Source organism: Chrysemys picta, chromosome 2 (assembly GCF_011386835.1).
Source record: "Chrysemys picta bellii isolate R12L10 chromosome 2, ASM1138683v2, whole genome shotgun sequence".
Taxonomy (NCBI): domain Eukaryota; kingdom Metazoa; phylum Chordata; order Testudines; family Emydidae; genus Chrysemys; species Chrysemys picta.
The window spans coordinates 11,096,159-11,119,345 of record NC_088792.1 but is presented as its reverse complement, the minus strand read 5'-3'; the positions used below and the strand labels follow the sequence as shown (position 1 = coordinate 11,119,345).

The 23,187-nt window shown below is 47.3% G+C and overlaps 1 protein-coding gene and 1 long non-coding RNA gene across 4 annotated transcripts in view; one reads left to right on the top strand and one right to left on the bottom strand.

Moving 5' to 3' along the window:
- Positions 1-21,367, bottom strand: part of LOC101953765 (uncharacterized) — a 31,099-nt gene extending 9,732 nt beyond the window's left edge. Inside the window, exons 1-2 of the long non-coding RNA XR_255168.4 lie at positions 21,228-21,367; positions 3,301-3,419 (exon numbers count right to left, since the gene is read on the bottom strand). This is a non-coding gene — a long non-coding RNA (uncharacterized LOC101953765). The remainder of the gene's footprint in view (positions 1-3,300; positions 3,420-21,227) is intronic.
- Positions 21,368-21,860: 493 nt separating this feature from the next.
- The window catches only part of VIPR1 (vasoactive intestinal peptide receptor 1), a 175,046-nt gene continuing 173,719 nt past the window's right edge, over positions 21,861-23,187 (top strand). For 2 of the 3 annotated variants that reach the window (XM_065582637.1, XM_065582636.1), the window contains exon 1: positions 21,867-21,999. In XM_065582637.1, the coding sequence (XP_065438709.1) occupies positions 21,943-21,999 (57 nt within the window). In that variant the 5' untranslated portion in view covers positions 21,867-21,942. Of the gene's footprint in view, positions 22,000-23,187 lie in introns of all 3 variants that reach the window. The other variant, XM_065582638.1, reaches the window with a different exon arrangement.

The following is a 23,187-nucleotide window of genomic DNA, read 5'->3' as shown; positions in this document are numbered from 1 at the left end:
GCCGTGTCTCATCATTTTCCAAGCACCCAGATGGCAAATGGCTCTGTGTAGCTCCAGTTCTTGTTGCTTCTGACTGTCTGTGCTTACTGATGATACAATGTGTAATATTGCTATTTGTGGCATTGCTATTGCGTTGTTTCCATAGTGTTGATACCACGGCGCACTGATGGTATTGATACTGTCATGTGTGTGTTATAGACGCCCCGATGTTTCTCTGTAGAGGTGGGACCAGGATTTGTTCAGATCCCTGATCAAAGCTGGACCCTGATTCAGGAGCTGGGATTTTGGTTCAGCCCATTGTGGAGAAAAGGATCTTGCTGTGAAGTTTGGGTCTGGATTCTCGAAGTCGGTGTGTATGAACCTTGGGCTTTCCATTGGACTTATCCCATTCACACAGGACGATGTTTTCCTGATACTGATATTGTTATCTAGCCACCTCTTTGTCTATCTGTTTAGATATCACCATGGCATCTGCACACACAAATGTTAATACTAATATTGTGAGGGGTGGTCATAGCAGCCAAACACTATTAAGAGACAAACATGGAGATTAATCACAAATTTCTGGAGTACTATCATTTCATGGATTCGCATCTATAAATAGTCTTTAGATAGGTTCTTCAGTGTTTTTACACTGCTAAAGGTAGCCATCTTACAGCAAAAAAACTTCAGGACCAGACTCCAAAGAGAAACTGCTGAGCTCCAGTTCATTTGCAAATTTGACACCATCAGCTCAGGATTAAACAAAGACTGTGAATGGCTATCCAACTACAGAAGCAGCTTCTCCTCCCTTGGTGTTCACACCTCAACTGCTAGCAGAGCACCTCACCCTACCCGATTGAACTAACCTCGTTATCTCCATACTGATTTATACCTGCCTCTGGAAATTTCCATTACTTGCGTCTGATGAAGTGGGCATTCACCCACGAAAGCTTATGCTCCAATACTTCTGTTAGTCTTAAAGGTGCTACAGGACCCTCTGTTGCTTTTTATAAGACCGATGGGTGATTTCTGGTATGTTTAAATCTCTTTATTGTTTTGTATATGTTTTCACTGTAATGCTTTTGCCTTGAGAATAAATGTACTTTGCTTTGGAAGAGCTGTGTGATCACTGGTGAAAATACTGCCATTGTCCTCGGGGAGAAAGCACCACATAGTGGCTGGCCTATAGGCTGACTGGCTTGCTGGGAATATCAGTGTATGGCAGGAGTTGTCCAGACTTAAAAGCCCTGGTCAGGAGAGAGAGAGATGAAAGTCTCCACCCAAGAGAGATGGTGGCTGGGAACCTGAAACCTTGACTGGGTGCCCTCAAGGGACCACGAAGGAGGAATACAGGTGCAGTCACCCCTGCAACGGCGACAGTAGGCACTAGACTATCTCTCTTTTAAGATATGCTGCACATTACAGCGACATATGAGAAGGTGTGAGATAACGTTCCATCGCTTGGGACCTTTTACATCTCATCTGAAAGGCAGCAGTTCTATGTGCGTAGTGCGCCCAACACCATACCAGCTATTGGTAGAGTGGGAAGAGCGCAATATGCTTATTGACTCCCCAGCCCCACGGGGTCATTAGAACGCCATTCAGGTTATGTCCTGGAATACCTGAGACTCTATATACTTAGTGGTCTTGAGAAGGACTCTGCAAAGGTACCGCATGCCCAGCCGTGACCCAGGAAGTGTGTAAGGAAACAACGTTCTAATGGGCACAGCGTGTCTAATTAAACAGTGCTATTATGCAAATTGCAGCACACGCTTGCTTTGTTGCAACTGAAAAGAGCATCACCTTTAAAAGGGCTTCTGTGTGTGGCACCACAATCATTAATGTGTAAGCAAATATTGACTTTTAACACAGAGCACTATTGTTAAGTGAATTATGAAAGGAGAGTTACAGCCTGCTGCCACACAAAAGGGATCAGGGCTTGTTGAGGGCAGGGAGGGTGTCCGTAGCCTCTGTTTGCCAGAAGCTGGGAATGGGCAACAGGATCACTTGATGGTTGCCTGTTCTGTTCATTCCCTCTGGGGCACCTGGCATTGGCCACTGTCGGAAGACAGGATACTGGGCCAGATGGATCTTTGTTCTGACCCAGTATGGCCGTTCTTATGCTCTTACGTAGTGTGTTGCACATTTTGTGGTGTCACCTTTGGAAAGCCAATGGAGCCCAGTTGTGTGCGTGCACGCACACACAGACAGACACACACACACACACAGAACCGCACTGGTAAAGCAAAGCAGTTCTTCAGGAGCAATTGAATTTCCTTGCTGAGCGAAGCCTCGCAGCTAGGTTCACCCTGCTGGGGGTTCTGCTGGCCTATACCCTAGCGGAGGGTCCTACGGTTGAGAGGCGATTGTGTTGGCAGTGGATGGGTGCTCAAGTTGTTGTCACTCCCAGTGAGCATTGAGCAGCTTGTGCTCCACCCCATATGCACTGAAGAGTGAAGAGCTAATGGTCGCCCTAGTGAATTGCCCATAACCCAGCGGCTTCCTGAAGCTCTGTGCTTGAACGTATTGACTGAACTGGCTCTGCTGTAGCTGTAGCTCTAATGAGAGGTGAAGGAATGCTGAGGGAGGGGAACAGTGGTAACAACACCTGCCCTCTCTTGAGCTGAAGCCTACCTGCGGCCTTACTGGTGCATGGAGATGTGATTATAGTTGTCTATGTTGGTAGGGAGAGAGAGCTCAGTGGTTTAAGCATTGGCCTGCTACATCCAGGGCTGTGAGTTCAATCCTTGAGGGGGCCACTTAGAGACCTGGGGCAAAAATCAGTACTTGGTCCTGCTAGTGAAGGCAGGGGGCTAAACACAATGACCTTTCAGGGTCCCTTCCAGCTCCATGAGATAGGTATATCTCCATATACTATATTATTATTACTTGGGCCATCTTTGAGCTCCAATCAGGAATGCACCAAAGCACATGTTTAAATCAATCGTTGTGCAGGAACGAACTTACCTATAAATACATGCTTTTTCCTCGTTGACTTCAATAGACCCTGAGCAGATGCTAAAGCTGAAATAGGCTTAAATGCCTCCCTGAAATGGGGCCTTAAGTGACTATGGCCCAACAAGTAAGCTTTGATTTACAATGAATTATTTTTTTTAACTTCAAAGTCTGTGTAGATTAATATCATTTTCTCTCTTCTAAGCTGCTCTGTTCTGTGGCTTTCATTTGGGACTGAGGATATACTAATCTGTCCGACCCTTTGTAATGCTGGAAGGGTAGAAGCTTGGTTCCATCTGCATGGGATAACATGGGTAACACAGATCTCTGGACAGTTGTGATCCGCAAAATCTCTTTGCATACCTGACATCCTGTAGAGTTATCTCCTTTCACATCCCTCCACTTGGCAGGCCTTTACTGGGAAGTACGGAGAGCCGGTGCACTGAAGTTTATGGGCTGCATGCATCATCAGACAGACAGATCTGGAACTCGTAAATAAACAAAAAAATGTACTTTGCAGTTAAACAAGATGAGGATGACTCACTGCAGAGAGCATACAACCCACTCACCTACCCAAAGGGGATGAGATATTGCAATGCTGCCTTTGAAACCACCTTTGGAGAACCATAAGCATTAAAGATGGAAAAGCTCCATTAAGTCATCTAGCCCAACACCTCCAGCCAATGTATCACTTTTATGTGCAAAACACATTGATGCTTGCCAACTCATCCTGTTAACATTATCTGCTCTTTTGAGTGCTGATGAGCTGAAAGACTGATGGTAGCAAAAATTTCTGAGGCATCATTACAGATCTTTTCATAAAGTGTCCAGTGGCCACTGTCATTACCTGTGACCCAAAGTGTGATGCCTTAGAATCATAGAATATCAAGGTTGGAAGGGACCTCAGGAGGTCATCTAGTCCAACCCCCTGCTCTAAGGGGGACCCATCCCCAGACACATTTTTGCCCCAGATCCTTAAATGGCCCCACTCAAGGATTGAACTCACAACCCTGGGTTTAGCAGGCCAATGCTCAAACCACTGAGCTATCCCTCCCACCAAAGTAATATCAAAGAGGACTCCAGAAAGACAGATTTTTAAGATCTTGGTGAGTAGTTTATTACCTGACTAGGGACTTGAACCCTGGACCCTCAGATTAAAAATGTGATACTCTACCAACTGAGCTAGCCAGACTCACTTAAAACTGAGCTTCTTCTCAACATACCTAAGGAGGCTTGATTCTGTTCTACATTTCTCTGTGTGATACAGAGACCCGCTGGTGGGTCACTACCCTGTGTAATTTCCATTACATGCATCTGACGAAGTGGGCATTCACCCACGAAAGCTTATGCTCCAATACGTCGGTTAGTCTTAAAGGTGCCACAGGACTCTCTGTTGCTTTTTACCCTGTGTCAGCAACTCTTGTCAGGCCTGACATACTCACTACACCTAACACCCTCTTGTCCTAATCTGTATCTAAAAGATGTCATGTAAGATATCACTGGAAAACTAATATCTCACTAATCATTAATAGTTTTGTGTGAGGTATGTACAGAGTTAGGAATTTGTGCTAGAATAATGTTCTTAAAATGTGTTTGGCAAGCAATGCACAAGCCCAGTCTGCCTTCGATAAAGGAATGTGCATTTGTTTGTCTGACCAGGCTGTTCATCAGGCAGAGACAACGAAGGCACATTTACATAGAAAGGTAAACAAAGCCTTCAACCTAGCAAGCATGGGAGATAGCCACTTGCAGGGGTCTGAAAGCCAAATGGTAAGCAATTGAACCAACAGATTGTATGCAATATTACTGTATTATAAAAGTATATTAAGTTAGGTCTTTTATGAAAGCTACTGCCACAGGGGTGATTAATATCATTGTGAAATATAGATATTCATATTATGGAAGGAATTATGGATACTCACTGATATTATGCTTCAAAGTCTGTGACCAAGCAAAAGGAGAGACAAGTTTTCTCCCAGACAGGAGGGGAGGCAACGGAACAAGGTGTATCAAAGACAATGGAAGCCCTATTTACATAAGAATCAGCAGGGGATGGGAAGTCAACAGGAAGGAAAGAACGTCCTGAGTCTGAGGACACAACAGTGAGTTTGGAGAGATATAAGGAAAGAGAAGAAGTCACCTTGGCATCTATCACTGGACAAGGACAAGGGCCCAGCATTCTTGCAAGCTGAGAAAGATGGGTTCTTCAGCCAAGAGGGTTAAAGTCTCTGGGAATTGAATGTAAATGAAAAATCTACTTAGGCAAAAATCTTTCAGCTAGAAAAACAAGGGAAACCAGTACCTTGCACTTCCGTGGAAGAGCCTGAGAGTAAAAACATCAGCAATGGCTGGAAAGGAGAAAGATTGGTAAGAAATCTACCTTGAACAAACTCTCTCTGTAACTTGAGTTAAGTCTTAGCCACTAGAAAGCACATTTTACTTTTATTTCCTTCTAATCATTTTGTTTTTATCCCTTGCACTTGAACTCACTTAAAGCCTATCTCTTGTGGCTAATAAACATGGTTTACTTTTAATCTAAACCAACCCAGGGCTGTGTTTGAATTGAGGTGATTGTTAGCTCCAGTTAAAGCAAGAAGTTGCTGCTCTTACATTTCTTTAAAGGAGAAACAGACCCTACTGTTCCTCTGAATGTTCCAGGAGAGGGCTAGACGTTTCAGGGCAGACGGCTTTGAGGGATTGCAGGACTGGGGGTATGTTGGGGTCACTTAGTTAGTACTAACCAAGGCAGGTGAAGACCAGAGTGCGACTGTGGTATCACAAGCAGGCTGCTGAAGTCATTGTTGCCAAATCAGGGCTGCTCAACATACACAGATGCTCAATGAATGCTTGTAGGCTGGCTGGGAGTGTCCAGACAAGGAGCTACAGCAGCAGAACATGTGAAGGCGCTCGGGGTTACAGGACAAAGCATTCGGAGGTCATTCACCTGCCAAGCAGATAGTTCAACTTGCTGGACATTCTTAACCCTAACTGTATGAACGGGGACACAGATTTCATCCTTGTGTACTGTAAAAAGTTCTGTAGCAATGGACCGTTCCACTGCAGCTACTGAAGGGTGGGAGGATGGTACCTGCCATTTTATTGTTGTGCTTGAGGCTGTGCAATCTACAAATATAAAGATAGTCCCTGCCCTGAAGAGTTTGCAGTCTAAAAGACAGACACAGAAAACAGGACACATTGTGAAATGCAGAGGTAGGGATAAATTTGTGTGTATGGTGATTGTCTACATAATTAGCTAATGTAAATCAGCATAACCCTAGGGGCAATGAAGCTGTGCCAATTTATGCCAGCTGAGTATGTGGCCCTGTACATATACAGGAAGTCAGTCGTCAGCACTGAAATGCAGCCACCTCTGAGGTGGAACACAGCAGTGATACCCAATTTCTTTGCTCTTGAGAAATGCCTGAGTGCCGGGTAAATTTACAGGAGGACAAAATGATTTTTGTTCCTGGTCACCAGATTCTGCAGAGGACGTCATTGTGGAGCCAGCATGTGGGAAAAACTCCTCAACCTTTTCATCTGTTCAGTGCTATTATTTTGATTCATAATCATTAACAGCTTGGTCCCATGGTACTTCCCCTATCTAGACATGCATTATGTCATCTTCGGTAATATATTAAATCTCTGTCACTGGAAAGAGTTACTTTTGAAGACTGCTATTTCCTAAGAGCTGCCATAACACACACGTTTTTAAAAACCTTTTCGTAGACACACACAATGTGTGTGCCAAGTCTTCAGAAGATGGTTGTGATTCAGGACGATCAATGTAATGCTATGCCCATTCCTTTGTTAACCCTTCCACTGGTGCATTCAGCTATGGCTGGTGTATTGCAGAAGAACACAATAAAATTCCTTGGAAAAGCAGACTAGTTCTGATAGAGTGCCACTGCTATTGAAAGTGACAAACAATTATTGCAATGGTGTTATATCAACTTAAAACTGAAGTAAGACAGTGGTGAATCAGTCCTTATAAGTCTAGGTAAATCTGGCACTGTCTATCATGAATCTATCCACAGATTAGTAGGGGATTTCCCTGTCTTATAGAGTCCTCAGTCTGGTATTTCTTTTTAATGCAACTCAAAATTTGTTTTCTTTTAAGAAAGAAAACAGTGACTTGGACAAATAAAGTTGACTAAATAAAAATGAAGTTCACAGTAGATGAATTCTCAGTATATAGCATTCATTGAAGAGAACGAATTGTCCATTTTAATTTATTCCCTGAGACTATTTTTATTGGTGTGTGCATAGACTTTATTCATATCAGACAACTTAAATCTATCAATAGGTATAATGTTTGGGTATCATGTAATAATCATGTTTTATTTGCTTACACAAGCATAGCCTGTAGGCAGGAGCTACGCCTAAGAAATAAATCAGGCAGAGAGACAGACTACTAGTGCTATATTCAGCATCTAAAACGAATTGCATCGCAGCAGACACGCAACATTACACCAAGATCTAATTCATGGAAAAGCAGATAATAAGCAGCAAGACCATCTGCTACAGCACCAAATCGCAAATCCCTATAATGTTACAACAGGTATTTACAGGGCACCTTTGAATTGTCATATCTGGTCTTTTCATTCCCTCTTGTACTCTTCATGCCCAAGTGAAGGTATAAGTGAGAAGGAAGCAGAGTTGTTGTCATTTCCTGGTTGCAAGAGGGGGCAGGAGGAATTTTGAATACCAAGTTTGACTAGCAAACACAAGCCACCCACAGCTAGGCAAATAGAGAGACTGTCAGTAGCCTTACAAGGGGGTATTAACAGAGAATATCCATTGCACTTGGGGCTGCGGAGGCTGTCTTCAGTCACTCAAAGGTGGGTTTTTTATAGCAAGATAATGAATGCGGGATACTCAGCTCACTGAACTGTGTATATATACCTGTCTACGGTATTTTCCACTCCGTGCATCTGATGAAGTGGGTTTTAGCCCACGAAAGCTTATACCCAAATAAATGTGTTAGTCTCTAAGGCGCCACAAGTGCTCCTCGTTGTTTCAGCTCACTGTGAAATCCAAAGTGGAGACAAGGCACTTGTAGTGTCTATCCCAAAGTAACTAGGCAGAATCAGCAGCACTATACCTACCCACCCACCTGTGGTGACATAGGGAGGTAGGACCTCCTAGCCCGTTGAGTCCAGTTCCTTACTATTACAGGGAACTCCAGCATATTACCCCATTCATCAAGCTCCATCTTAAAACTAGATTCATAGATTCTAGGACTGGAAGGGACCTCGAGAGGTCATCGAGTCCAGTCCCCTGCCCGCATGGCAGGACCAAATACCGTCTAGACCATCCCTGATAGACATTTATCTAACCTACTCTTAAATATCTCCAGAGATGGAGATTCCACAACCTCCCTAGGCAGTTTATTCCAGTGTTTAACCACCCTGACAGTTAGGAACTTTTTCCTAATGTCCAACCTAGACCTCCCTTGCTGCAGTTTAAACCCATTGCTTCTGGTTCTATCCTTAGAGGCTAAGGTGAACAGGTTTTCTCCCTCCTCCTTATGACACCCTTTTAAATACCTGAAAACTGCTATCATGTCCCCTCTCAGTCTTCTCTTTTCCAAACTAAACAAACCCAATTCTTTCAGCCTTCCTTCATAGGTCATGTTCTCAAGACCTTTAATCATTCTTGTTGCTCTTCTCTGGACCCTTTCCAATTTCTCCACATCTTTTTTAAAATGCGGTGCCCAGAACTGGACACAGTACTCCAGCTAATTCAATTGGTTGACCTCATCTACTTTACCTGGCAGTAAGACTACAGGGCCTTGTCTCCACTATGTTTCTAAACCAGGATAGCGAAGGTGCATCAGTCACCCCACCCAGTGACAACTCCCCTTTTCTGTCAGTGAGGACATAAGAACGGCCATACTGGGTCAGACCAAAGGTCCATCTAGCCCAGTATACTAGATGGACCATTGGTCTGACCCAGTATCCTGTCTTCCAAACAGTAGCCAATGCCAGGTGCCCCAGAGGGAATGAACAGAACAGGGAATCATCAAGTGATCCATCCCCTGTCGCCCATTCCCAGCTTCTGGCAAACAGAGGTTAGGGACACCATCCTGGCTAATAGCCATTGATGGACCGATCCTCCAGGAGCTTATCCAGTTCCTTTTTGAACTAGACATAGCCAGTCTTTCTGTTCTGCTTCTGACCCCACAGCCCCATCTTTGGAGACACAGTGAAGGACGGGGACACACTTTAATCTTTGGAGTTAGCAGCTTATTATGGTCTGATCGGGTCTGATTTTCCTCCTGATTTACACCGCTGTGAGGGGAGAATCTGTCCCATGCTGTTGGCTCAAGTAGATTTTAAACCCATCACTGAAAATGTGACATTTCAGGCGAGTATCACTGCGGATGGCGGGGGTGTAATCAGAAGAAAATTGACTGTGCACTGAAAACATACCCTCTCCAATCCTTCCACGCGAGCACTGCGACTAGCGACCTGCACTCTGCCTCAAAGACCTGACACTCCAGCTGTGATTTGTCATGTCACCGGGCGTGATGGGGAAATCCCACAGTCAAAGACAATGGCATCCCCTGATCGAAGTGCACAGTAGACTTACAGGAACGTTTTAAAACATGCAAGGGAAATAAAAGCACTGGGGAAGCTGGAAAAAGGGGAATGGATGCTTTGCCAGGGGTGCTGGAACAATTTGTAGAGTGGGGGTGCTGAGAGCTATTGAACCAAACTGGAAACCCTGTAGGTGATGAAAACCACTCCAAACCAGGGGGTGCAGCAGCACCCCCAGAACTCCTACTTCCCAGCACCTATGTGCTTTGCATATTCACTTTAAAATGCAGACAAAGCTATCCCAAGAGCACACATACGGTGCAGAGCAGACCACGCCTTCCTAGAAATGCTGCCTGTGCTGGTCAACACCTGCACAGTGCATTCCAAGGGAAAACCCCGGAGATCTATGTTGCTCCTCGTTTTAGGCTTCAGGATGCAATCTCTGCGCTTCATTTGGATGGGTGCTCTAGATTTCCCTTCCTCCTGGTAATCTGAATGGGCAGCTGCCAAGCTCTAATTATAACCATTGGACTCTGCTGCGCGTACTCGCTAGAGTCCGAGAAGCGGTGCGGCATGGCTGGAGGAAATGCGGGCTGGCTCAGAGGCTGACTAGCAGCAGGCCAGCTGCCAACTAAGTGGATGGAGTTCACAAAGACAATGAGCTTTAAAGCAATTGAAAAAACGCCAGACTAGGCCATCTTGCCTTCAGTCAAGAGGAGAAAGTTCCCCCTCTAGTCTGCTAAGAGAGCCCAGAGCTTGCTGTTAACACTGGCAGAGACTGATGTCTGTCCAGGAAATCAGAAAAAATCAGAGAAACCTTTGTGATAGAGTAATCCTAAAGACAGCTGACACCTCCCCTGTGACTACCGGGACCCCCCCCCCCCCCTTGTGCCTACTTCCCCTCACTGCTCCCTTGTCTGTTTATTCACTTGTTCTGTATTGTCTAAATCTGAGATTGTGAGCTCTCTGGGGCAGAAACTGTGGAGGTGATATTTGTTTGTGCCAGGCATGATGGGTCTCTGATCCCTGTTTGGGGTTTTCTGGGGTAAGTGTAGTCAAAATATCAGTGACCCTTTCAGTGTGGAGTGAACTAACATGAACAACATTTTGCTAATTCATTCTGCCTCATTAATCTCTTTGGGCCAGATCCCCAGCCGGTGTAAATCAAGATCCATACTATGGGGCTACGTCAATTACACCCGCTGAGAATCTGGCCCTTCAGCTCCTTCTACCACTCATAACCTTGTGACTTTTTCACACTACAGTTCCAGTCCAGAGCAACCTGGCTCTCCTCCTTCCTGTGAAAACTCAAGTGTTTGGGAGCCATGTCAGTCCCAGGATAGTAGAGAAACAAGACGGGTGAGGTAATATCTTTTATTGGACCAACTTCTGTTGGTGAAAGTCTGAGAGACAAGCTCTGAAAACTCAACTTCTTTTGGCTAGCTTTCCACCAACCCTACTTACCTCACATTCACCAGACGCAGATCACTCTATAGTGCAACTGCAAGCGATTAAATAAATGTGCATCTAGACAATACTAAAGCAACCCAGCTTGGGGTACTTTAATGTTACGCCCCATCTACCTACCTCTGTTTGTACACACACCCTTTTAAAACCCGATTTTTCAGTGACCTTGTTGTGCAGGGGTGGAATTGCTAAGAAAAAACATAGCTCTGCCCATTTGACATGACCAAATTAGATGTTGTTCTTAGGCTGGTTGTGTAGTTGTTCAAAATATGATTGTGGATGCTCTGCTGTGCACCTCAGGCTTGGCTTTCCCTCCGTAGGGCTCAGGTGCTCTGCTTGGTTCCTGGGCTTTGGCTCCTCCTTGATAGGGACTCAGATGCCCTGCTGGGCCCTGCTCGAATCATTGGGCTTCGGTCCTTCTTGACTGGACACTCATGGTGTCAAAATGAGCTGTCAGTCTGAGTAGACTGCATAGATCTTCATACTATGATACTTCCTCTCCTTTCAGCAGCAAAATAATTAACACTGGTGGCATTTTAAGTGTCCCCATTGCCATGTGAGTTAGCACCCACTAGGACGAATGGGGCAGTTGACTCCTCTCAGAGCTCTTGTTTCAGGCTGTCTGCACACTCAGGCTGACATTGTTGCCCCAGTTACACTTGGTTCACGTGTTCGAGATTTTTTTCACAACTCTAACAGACAGAGGCTGACTTCTCAAAGACAACGAAAGCTGGGATTCTGGAGGATGAAAAAGGCATCTGAGGAGAAGTGCAGTTCTGCTCTTGTAACCCACTGGTTCGTGTATGAGGTAGCCTCGATCCACAGAGGATGTGGGTCTGTCACAGCCAGGGGACTTGATTCTTTACCTCAAACTGGAAGGACTCGGGTACTTTTCTCTGGAGGTCCCCAAGGCCACTCCTGGCATTGGACACATTGGCAGGCCCCACACAGTGGGGGCTCGCCTCAGCTTTGAACTGTTGTGTGCCTCAGGTGCTAGTGGTGAGCTCCCTCTGTGCAGAGAAGTATGTAACCAACTGGCCAGTGTGTGTTATGTGTCCACTTCGGTGGCCCTCTGTTAGCCCCCACGAGAGAGGCTGGTTCTTTAGCTCAAGCTGTTAGCTCTGGAGGGCCCCAGTTCAATGCTTGGTGTTAGCCAAGTTGGCAGCCAAGCCACCACACAGTACTGCTGCATACCAGCCCATTTGGGTGCAGTTCCTGGGCACCCTCAGACATTGGAAGAGTACAAGCAGTTGCTTCTGGGCAGCCATGAGGTAGGCAGGGAATCACTCCCCCTCTGTGAGTATTATACCTTAATACAGTGTTTCTCAACCAGGGGTACGCATACCCATGGGGGTACGCAGAGGTCTTCCAGGGGGTACATCAACTCATTTAGATAGTTGCCTAGTTTTACAACAGGCTACATAAAAAGCACCAGTGAAGTCAGAACAAACTAAAGTTTTATACAGACAAGGACTTGTTTATACTGCTCCATATTCTATCCACTGAACTGTAAGTACCATATTTACATTCCAATTGATTTATTTGATAATTACATGGTAAAAATGAGAAAGTCAGCAATTGTTCAGTACTAGTGCGCTGTGACACTTTTGTATTTTGATGTCTGATTTTGTAAGCAACTAGTTTTTAAGTGCGGTGAAACTTGGGGGTACGCAAGACAAATCCGACTCCTGCAAGGGGTACAGTAGTCTGGAAAGGTTGAGAGCCAATGTCTTAATATAACTAGTGCTGCCTACACCTAGATGTTCTGTGTCTGCTGACGTAACACAACCCTTGTTTTTACTTTGTCTCATTTCACACTGTAAGATTGTGGGGGGGCGTGTGGGGACTTTGTTTTCTTCCTTATCTGTACAGCACCATGCACACCAAGGGATATGCACCAGTGCCAAGAATATAAATAATACCAGTAATGAATCTTTAGCTGCTTTGCTTCATCTGTTCAATTTCAAACAGATTGAGATGTGCTGAGAGGGAGTTATTGCTGCTATATTAAATCTGTCATGCCGGCTGAGGTATGTGATTTAGATAGCTCTAACGCCGTTTTTTTTTTAAAGCCCTAAAGAGAACAGTAGTTTTGGGCCAGAACCCAAATCGTTATGAGGGTGGTGTTGTTTTTTAAAAAAAAGTTATTTTTAAGAAAATGGTTTTGGCAAAGTACATTGCGAAGGGATAGTCTCCAGTGAATGCATGAGCGCTGTAAACTGATTCCTGCTACAGTTGGCATTGACTATGTGAAGATAAATATATCGCAACAGGAACATTAAGTAATTAATCCTCACCGCCTTCTGAGGTAGGGTAAGTAATTATTATTATCCCTAGATTACAGGTCAGGAAATTGAGCCAGACAAGTTGAGTGGCCTGCCCGCTACCACAGAGAGCCGGAACTAGAATGCAGTATTCCCTTACGCCCACACCTGTGGGCAGATCTCTATATTACCTTTTCTATTGAACTATTGTGTCCATACTCCCCAGCATGATTGGTTTCATGCTGTTTCACTGTGTACCTTTATATACTGGCTGTTTTCATGGAACTTCTTTCTTATGGCACTGAGAGTTATTGGACCTTGAATGAAAGTGGATCCCATGAGTTGGGAGCAGTACACGATGTTACTTTTTACTAGTAGCTGAAAGGTGTGGCAGTCAGGCCAAGTAATGCACCATCTGCCTCATACAACCAATGAAACTGCTGCATGCAAATTACTTGTAGAGGCTGAGTGGTGATTGGTTGAGTTACCTCTGATCTCACAACGGGGTAGGACTCTTGACATGGCATAGATACATGCCTTACTGTCTCACAAATGCAATTCATAATGTCTAAATGGCTGAGAACTTAAAAATTGGATGGTAACAGACCACGAATCCCAGTGATGATTGAACCTGGTGATAGTCTGAACAAAAAGTGCCCTGAACCATGCTTGTAGCTGTTCCCAGCACAGACACCGACTTTTCAAAATGCTGGGGGGTACTCAACCCCTGGCTCCACCCCAGGCCCTGCCCACACTCCATTCCTTCCCCCAAAGCCCCACCCAGGCCCTGCCTCTTCCCGCCCAGTTCCACCCCCTCCCCTGAGCACGCTGCATCCTCTCTCCTCCCTCCCAGCCTCCTGCACGCCGCAAAACAACTGTTCGTGGTGGGCGGGAGACGCAGGGATGGAGGGAGAGGTGCTGATCAGCGGGGCAAGCCCATGGATAGGAGGTGCTGGTGGCAGGGGGAGGTGCTGATAGGGGGGCTACCAGTGGGTGCTAAGCACCCACCATTTTTTCCCCATGGGTGCTCCATGGACTCAGCGCCTATGGTTCCCAGGACATCACACTGACTCAACAGACATTCTAGGCTTCAGAGGAACACAGAGACAGGTGACAGTCCTGGATTTTTACTATATAGATACTTTGTAGTACAGGAGTAGGTAGGAGCCCCAGTCATGGACCCATTGTGCTGGTTCTTTGTGGATGGAGACACCACCCTGGGAATTGTGGGTGATTTCCACATATTGAGCAGCACAGTCAGTCTGATGATCATGAGACAGGAGGATCTAGAGCACATGCTCTTGAAAGACCAGAGCCTTTCCTGGTGCTCCCTCTTGTGGTGAATGTTCTGTTTCCAGAAGTAAGACTGTAGTAAGATGCTTTCTCTCTTATTCAAAGCCACCTCATTGCCCTACTTAAAACTCTCCTTTGCCGAGATGCCTGCTGTTGTGTCATTTGCTCTTTACGTATCAAAAATGTGAAGAAACCACACGGGCACAGCCGGGTCCCATATAACCATGTTTATTAACTGTACACTAACAAGCAAGACCTAGCTGTCGAACCCTCTATTCTGACTGTTTTCAATATAAAACGTGATGAGCACCACCAGAGGGCTCACAATTATTTAAAGGCACACTATCCTATTCCTAGACACTATCCCTTCAAAACAATGAACAGTGGCTCAGCTACTGGTATACTAAGCCCACAGCCCATCAGTACTGTCTTCTTATTTCTTTGTCCTCCCTGTCTCTCTGTATCCATCTGTGTCTTGTCTTAGACTATAAGCTCTTCAGGGCAGGGACTGTCTTGTTTGTTTGTGCAGTGCCTAGCACAATGGAGCCCTAGTCCATGATTATGGCCCCTATATGCCACTACAATTCAAATAAGAAATAATAATAATTATTGTTCTCTAACAGATCATGGGAGGGGAAGCTCAATCTAGATTCAGAAGACCAGATCCCTAGCCGCTGTAAATGTCAAAATTCCATTAAAGCCAACAGAGATAGGTGATTTAAACCAGCTAAGAAGCTGGCCTGATTTTTCTCCTTATTGTTACTTGGTACCATTGCTCATTGGGAACCATTAATCAGCAGTGAATTTGTTAGTTCAAACCCAGGGTTTATTATTCAATCATTGAAACAACTGGTAGATGTTTGAGCTTCCTTCCCTTGTGTGGTGTTGATTGCTATACATACAATATGAAAAGGCTCTCAGTGGGTATTTTAGAGCCCATCCATACACCTTGACACTTATTTACAAGAACACTAGACAGCTAATTTCATTGTAATGGCTTGTATACTCTTTCCTTACTCTTAACAGCTTCTTCAGCATAACACTGCCACTTACCCTAGGTTCATAAAACATTCTCACTTAAGTACCATGGCCTTGAGTCCCAATTCCTTCCACTAGCTCTTTACAAATGACAACCTACATTTAGAATGGAAAGGGCAGGTAATTCACCTTGGGTCAGATGCTGGTGTCATTCTTCCACTGAGTAACAGCTCCTCAAAGGGTCCCATTAAAATCAATAGGACCATTCATGGATTATATTTCAGGGCTTGTCTATACAGAGCAGCAGTGTGAACTATGGGGGTGTGACTTCTGGAGCACACTACCATGTTGCCCATTAATTGGTCTGTGTGGAGCTGACTGACGCTTATTAAAAGCTCTCTAGTGCACTTTAAATAATCCCTGTTTCAAACAGCATGAGGGAACTTTTAATGCACACCAGCAGAAACTACAAGGACTGGTTAGAGCACAACACATAAGTGCGCTTTAGAAATCACACCCGAATAGTGCACTTGGCTGCTCTGTGTAAACAAGCCCTCAGAGATTCACCGAGTTTAAGGCCGGAAGGGATCATCAGATCATGTAGTCTTACCTCCTGCATATCACGGACCATTACACTTCACCCCTTACCCTTGTATTGAGCCCAATAACTTGTGTGTGGCAATTTTGTGTCTCTCTCTTCCAGAAAGGCATCCAGGCTTGATTTGAAGACATTAAGAGATGAAGAATCCACCACTTCCCTTGGGAGCTTGTTCCAGTGGTTAAACAACCTCCCTATTAAAACTTTGTCCCTTATTTCTAATTTAAATGTGTCTGGCTTCAGCTTCCAGCCTTTGGTTGTTATTCTGCCTTTCTCCACTCTACTAAAGAGCCCCTTTGTAGCTTTTATTTTCTCCTTATTAAGGTACTTACATACCATGATCAAATCACCTCTTAATCTTTTGGTAAACTGAACAGATTGAGCTCAGTAGACTCTCATTGTAATGCATTTCCTCCACTCTTCACATCACTTTTGTGGCTAAGGTATTACTCCATGTGAGTAAGGTATTAGCATCTGGCCCTATGAAACTAGTGAACTTCAAATGGGTCAAAGGGTATCTCTAGCTGAGCATCCCAACAGGGTTACAGACAAGATCATAGAAGATTAGGATTGGAAGAGACCTCAGGAGGTCATCTAGTCCAACCCCCTGCTCAAAACAGGACTAACACCAACTAAATCATCCCAGTCAAGGCTTTGTCAATCCGGGACTTAAAAACCTCTAAGGCCTGGTCCACACTAACCCCCTACTTCAAACTAAGATACGCAACTTCAGCTACGTGAATAACGTAGCTGAAGTCGAAGTACCTTAGTTCGAACTTACCGTGGGTCCAGACGCGGCAGGCAGGCTCCCCCGTCGATGCCGCGTACTCCTCTCGCCGAGCAGGAGTACCAGCGTCGACGGCGAGCACTTCCGGGATCGATTTATCGCGTCTAGACAAGACACGATAAATCGATCCCAGAAGATCGATTGCTTACCGCCGGACCCGGAGGTAAGTATAGACCTACCCTAAGAATGGAGATTCCATCACCTCCCTAGGTAACCCATTCCAGTGCTTCACCACCCTCCTAGTGAAATAGTTTTTTTCCCTAATATCCATCCTCGACCTCCCCCACTGCAACTTGAGACCATTGCTTTTTGTTCTGTCAAGATGTCCTATTAGATTTTACCAATCCCTTCTATGGCTCTACTTTGTGGTAAAAATGTGTGCAAAGATCTGTAGGTCTCTGCCACGAAAGTTAATATGTCATCTGATCAGGAAATTGTGGGGCTGATCTCCAGCTGGTGTAAATCAATGTACACCAGCTAAGGATCAGGCCCAAAATCTTGGTAGTAAAAGACAGTGGGCATACCTAGAAAAACCCACTGGAGAGAACTAAAATGTATGGTCCCCTTATGTCCATCAAATCTTTGACAATACCTAAACCTTGGAAGACGGGCTCCCGTTTATAGTATTACTAGCAGTTTTATTTGTGAAATGATATTGACTGATATTCTTCTGTCTCTAACCTCCATGCACAGCACAAAATGAAATGTATTTCACGATTATCCTATGGAATGTTATGCTACTCGGTATTTATATGCACCAGTAAAAATGCTGTGGGGACGGTAGCCCAGATGCACAGTGCTTGCCTTGGCAACGCATCTGCTCTGGAAGCACAGCCAAAGGGGCATGGAACGGACCACACAATCTTCAGCAATCGGATGATGGTCTTATGCATGGTTCGGTTGTTTCTAAAACTCCTTGTGATGTCTCCTTTCTAGCTATTAGCAGCAGAACATTTAATTTTTTTCAGGCAATGTCCCCAAAACCAAACAGTTTAAGCAGTTTTTGTCTGGATTGAAATCTATTACATTTTGGCGACTTCCTCCCAGTAGTACCGTAGGATCTGTCCTAGGGATGGAAAGAAGTAACAGCACTGAGGGAAGCTAGCACTGGACCAGGCATAAAGGCCTGATCCAATATCAGCTGAAGTCAGTGGAAAGGCTTCCATTGACCTGAACAGGTGTTGGATTGGGCCCTCACTGAAAGATTCATAGTAGAGAGAGATGAAAAGGGCCAGCTAGGTCACTAAACCCATCTACTTCAAAAATGCCCTATTGCAACCAGTGGGGCTTTCTGCTTAAAAATCAGTGTCATGTTATGGCTTAAGGTTCGGACATCCTCTTCCGGTGAGGTCCAAAGAGCCACATTTGCCAGAACCTCCCCAGTTCTTCCCTCAAGGAGGCTTTGACAGGATGCATAAAAAGAAGAACAGGAGTACTTGTGGCACCTTAGAGACTAACAAATTTGTTAGTCTCTAAGGTGCCACAAGTACTCCTGTTCTTCTTTTTGCGGATACAGACTAACACGGCTGCTACTCTGAAACCTGTCAGGATGCATAAGACTCTTCAGTTAGCATGGTTGGATGGTGCATTCAAGTGGAGAAGTCTATTACTAACTTTGAGATCCATTTACTAGCGAATAGGCCATCCCCTTGTCATTTTATAACTAGGCCTTATTGTTGCATGTTCAAAGAACGGTGCAAATAATGGATGCAAATAACTTCTCGTCTCTCTTTGCTATGGCCTGTTATATGTTATGTCCTGTTACCCTCCAGGAAAAACAAAGCCGATGAGACTGGAATTTGTAACGTCAAAACCAAAAAGGGCAAATGAAAAAAACCCCTCTTACAAAGCCCCCCTAAAATGTCAAACCTTATTCATGAAGCAGAAACAGAAAGGGGAAAAAAAACGCACAAACAATATTGTTTCCCCCTTTGCCAGTCACCTTCAAAGAGAAAAGAGATCGTTTTCCCTAGCATGTCAGTCACAGTGACTGACAATTAAAAAACAAAAAGTCCATTTTTGTCCATCGGAGCCAGGGAAGCTCTTTCTTCATTTCATTTGCCAAAGCACTTGGCCGAAGGAGAGCCCAATCCACCAAAGCCCTTCCCCAGTAAATTACACGGACGGTGGTAGCTTTAGATTAGAATGTTTAACTGAATGGTGCTAAGGGGCCAGGCTTCAGGGCTTCCTAAGTGCATGGAAAGCATGACTCCTGTTTCTGTCTCTGGTGTATGTTTACAGGAAGGCCGAGGTTTATCCATTAGCCTGAACTTGAGCAGCCAGTAACATAAGAAAAAAGAATGTAAAATTGAAGCAGCAGCAAGGATCAGATAGTGCCCGGCCCTAGATTGGGAGGAGGGTGAGGGGGAAGAAGATGCAAGACTTGCTGCCACCGCTGTCATCCCTGCACTCAGCGGGGTCTCCTTCCTCTGGCCCCTTCTGAAATGCAAATCACCCCAAGTGATGAAACAAAGGAGTGGCCATTACACTCACCCCTTCTCTCTGAATGTGCCTATGAGGTTTGAGGATTGCAGTGTGTGTGTGTGTGTGTGTGTGTGTGTGTGAAAATGTTGCATCATCCATGCAGTGAGTATGCTTCCTCTGCATAGCACATTGCTCACGGAGGATGCATGCTTCCCCTTGGAGGAGTGTTGCTTGTATTCAAGGCTCTCAAAGTACTTTACAAATGTTAGCTGATTTCCCCAGCAGCGTTGGAGGTAACCCATGACTCCTTGTGTTTTTTTCTTAAAGCTCCAGCTCCTGGAGGCATGTGATTAGGTGAGACTCTCAGCTTCCATTTTTTAAAGAAGTCTGTAGCCCTCCTGTTTGTGGAGAAAAAGCTGACAATGTGAATTGCACAGGCTCAGAGTCTAGAAGGCAAATAAAGAGAATCCCCCAGTTTTTTTTTTTTAATCTCAGGATTTTTAAATCAAATCTCAGGATTTGCAGGGATGGGGAGTCTGTCTCGTGAAATGCTTTCGGGTGGTGAAACTGAGCTATGCTCCCTGTTTCATAGATGAGTAAACAGAAGCTATGTAATTGTCCCAAGGTCACACAAACCATTGACAGAGCTTGGAGTAGCAGAGAGGTTGTCTCTTGACCACCACACCCTTCCTTTCACCAGGGCATTGAATCCCTCTATCTGGAAGCTCCCGGAGTGTGACCCGCCAGTGCGTCTGTGTTGCAGGTCCCACTGCTGAGCCAGAACCACAAGGCCTAGGAGTTGCTCATCAGCTCAAACTGTAACAGCTCCTGCTTTTTGCTGTGGGGGAGGGTTCCCAATTTCAGGCAAGAGGGCAGCCCCCACATGGGCCCATGCTGGACCGGACCAACCCACTGTGGGCAAGCCTAGAAATCCAGCTCTGAGGCTGATTCTCTCACTCAGGTCACAGAATCAGAGGGTTAGAAGGGACTGCAAGGGTCGTCTAGTCTAACACCCTGCCAAGACGCACACAACCTCTCTGCTTCAGTTTCCCCAGTTATAAAATGGGCTGATAATCCCCTATACCAGAGGTGGGAAAACTACAGCCCGCGGGACCCTCCTGCCTGGCCCCTGAGCTCCTGGCCCAGGAGGCTAGCCCCCAGCCCCTCCCCTGCTGTTCCCCCTCCCCTGCAGCCTCAGCTTGCCCGTCGGCGCAATGCTCTGGGCAGCAGGGTTGCGAGCTCTTGCCGGGCAGCGTGTGGCTGTCTGTCCTGGTGCTCTGGGCGGTGCGGCTGTAGCGCTGCCAGCCACCGGTGCTGCGGGGGGCTGGATAGAAGGCAGGAGAGTTTGAGGGGCTGGTCAGGGGGTGGGGGTGTGGATAGGGTGGTCAGAGGGCAGGGAACAGGGGGGTTGAATGGGGGCAGGAGTCCGGGGGGGGCAGTCAGGAATGAGAGGAGGGGTTGGATGGGTTGGCAGGGGACAGGGAGGGGTTCTGGGGGCAGTCAGGGGACAGGGAGAAGAGGTGGTTGGATGGGGGGCAGTCAGGGGTCAGGGAGCAGTGGGGATGGATGGGAGCAGGGGGGTTGGATGGGGCTGGAGTCCTGGGGGGGGCAGTCAGGAATGAGAGGAGGGGTTGGATGGGTTGGCAGGGGACAGGGAGGGGTTCTGGGGGCAGTCAGGGGACAGGGAGAAGGGGTGGTTGGATGGGGGGCAGTCAGGGGACAGGGAGCAGTGGGGGTGGATGGGAGAAGGGGGATTGGATGGGACAGGAGTCCTGGGGGGGCTGTCAGGGGGCGAGAAGCAGGGGGGGTTAGATAGGGGTCGGGGGGCCGGCCACGCCTGGCTGTCTGGGGAGGCCCAGCCTCCCGTAACCGGCCCTCCATACCATTTCCGAAACCCCATGCGGCCCTCAGGCCAAGAAGTTCGCCCGCTCCTGCCTTACCCGCGGGGGAGAGGTGAGGCTTAATGCGCGAGCTCCCCGGGCTGGGCTTAGCGTCAGGTGGAGGCCGGAGCAGGCTTGTTTCTTGGCACGCTGCAGCGGGGAAGGCGCAAACAGGCGGCGTCCCTGTCCCTGCTCACACGTGCACCGGGCGGGGCCGCCCAGCTCCGCACCGAGCCCGGACTGAACTGTCGGCACATCCCGCCCCCGGTTCCGCGGCACTTGCCTGCCCTGGATCCATCGCTCCAGCCCCGCGGCGCCCCCCCGCCTACTCCCGCAGCCCGGATTCCTGGCCACCTGCCTGCTCCCATTGGCCGGCGCGGCGAGCCCCCCAGCGCCCGTCCGCCCCAGCCGGAGGGCGGAGCCCGGGCAGGGGTGGCTCCAGCAGCGGGTGGCCGCCCGGCTGCGGCGTGACCCTCCTCCCTCCTCCGGCCCGGGATTCGCTGCGAGGAGCGCGGGCGGAGGCTCCCAGTGGCACCGGGGCAGCGCGGAGGAGCGGAGATGGCTCGGGCTCGGCAGCGCTGAGCCGCGGCAGGTGCGTTCCGCCGGGATCCCGGAAAGGAAACACCCAACTTCAGCCCGGGCCGGGATCCCTCGCCCGGAGGATCCCCTCTGCCTCGCCTGAACTCCCCGCCGCAGGAAGGGAGCGGGGCAGCAAGCCGCTGGCGTGGGGGGCACCGGAACCGGGGGGCCCCCTTTCTCCTCCACCCCAGCCGGCATGGAGCCGCCAGCAGCCTGCCTTTGGCTCTCGGTGCTCAGCTGCCTCCTCGCCTGGGTAAGTGCACGGCTCCGGAGCGCCTTCGTGGTGCTCCGCTCCCCTCGCCCAATGCCTTCCCGGCAGGTCCGGGCGCCGCTGAGCGCTTGTCTCCCGGCTCAGAGCCGGACCGTTCAGTCGCGCTCCGGCCGGATTTTGCCAGGAGAAACTTTCGCCGAGTTCCGAAGTGGTTTGTCAGCGCTCGGTGGACGCTGAATTTGGGGGCAGGTCGCTTCGGTTGTTGTTGACTAGACTCCTAAAGGCATTAGGGGCAAGCTGCAGCGTTCAAGTCATTTGACTTAAGCGTCCGGGTATGTACCGGGTGGGTACCCCAATGCCTGGAACTGGGTGTCCCTGATAACCCAGTGGGGCTTGTCTGTCTGTGATTTCCACCATCCCTTTCTCAGGATCGAGTCACTCGGCTTCCCCGGCTCCCTCCGCCCCCGCAGGACAATGCAGAAGCCACCCGGGAAGTTCTTTCTCCCAGTGTTCGATTATTTGTATTATTTCACTGTCAGTAGGAAACTGGGTTTTATTGGAATATTTCCCCAGGAGAGCTGAGCGCTGCTCCTTGAAGCTCCTCTCCTCACACCGTATTCAGTGAAGCCAATTGCTGTATTTTACTGAGGCAGGATGGAGGATTGAGGGGATGCATTTGCCCCCTTCATTCAAACCCTGGCTTGCAATCATTCCATTTCATAGCCAATAAACCCACAACATTCCTTCAGCGGCACCCTGGTGTGTTGGAGAGGGTGCCCCAGGCGTGACTGGGGTTAGCCCTGGTTTGCTTGGTTTCATTTGCTCTCTGTCCCTTCAGTTCCATGACCGAGTTTTCCCCTAGAAGCCAGGTCCCTTTTCTGATCTCTCATGGACAAAGTCAAACCAATTCAATGGAGACCAGTTTCAGAGGGGTAGCCGTGTTAATCTGTATCCGCAAAAACAATGAGGAGTCCTTGTGGCACCTTAGAGACTAACACAGGGATAGGCAACCTATGGCACGCGTGCCGAAAGTGGCACACAAGCTGATTTTCAGTGGCACTCACACTGCCCGGATCATAGAATCATAGAATATCAGGGTTGGAAGGCATCCTGGCCATTGGTCCGGAGGGCTCTGCATTTTAATTTAATTTTAAATGGAGCTTCTTAAACGTTTTAAAAACCTTATTTACTTTACATACAACAATAGTTTAGTTATAGATTATAGACTTA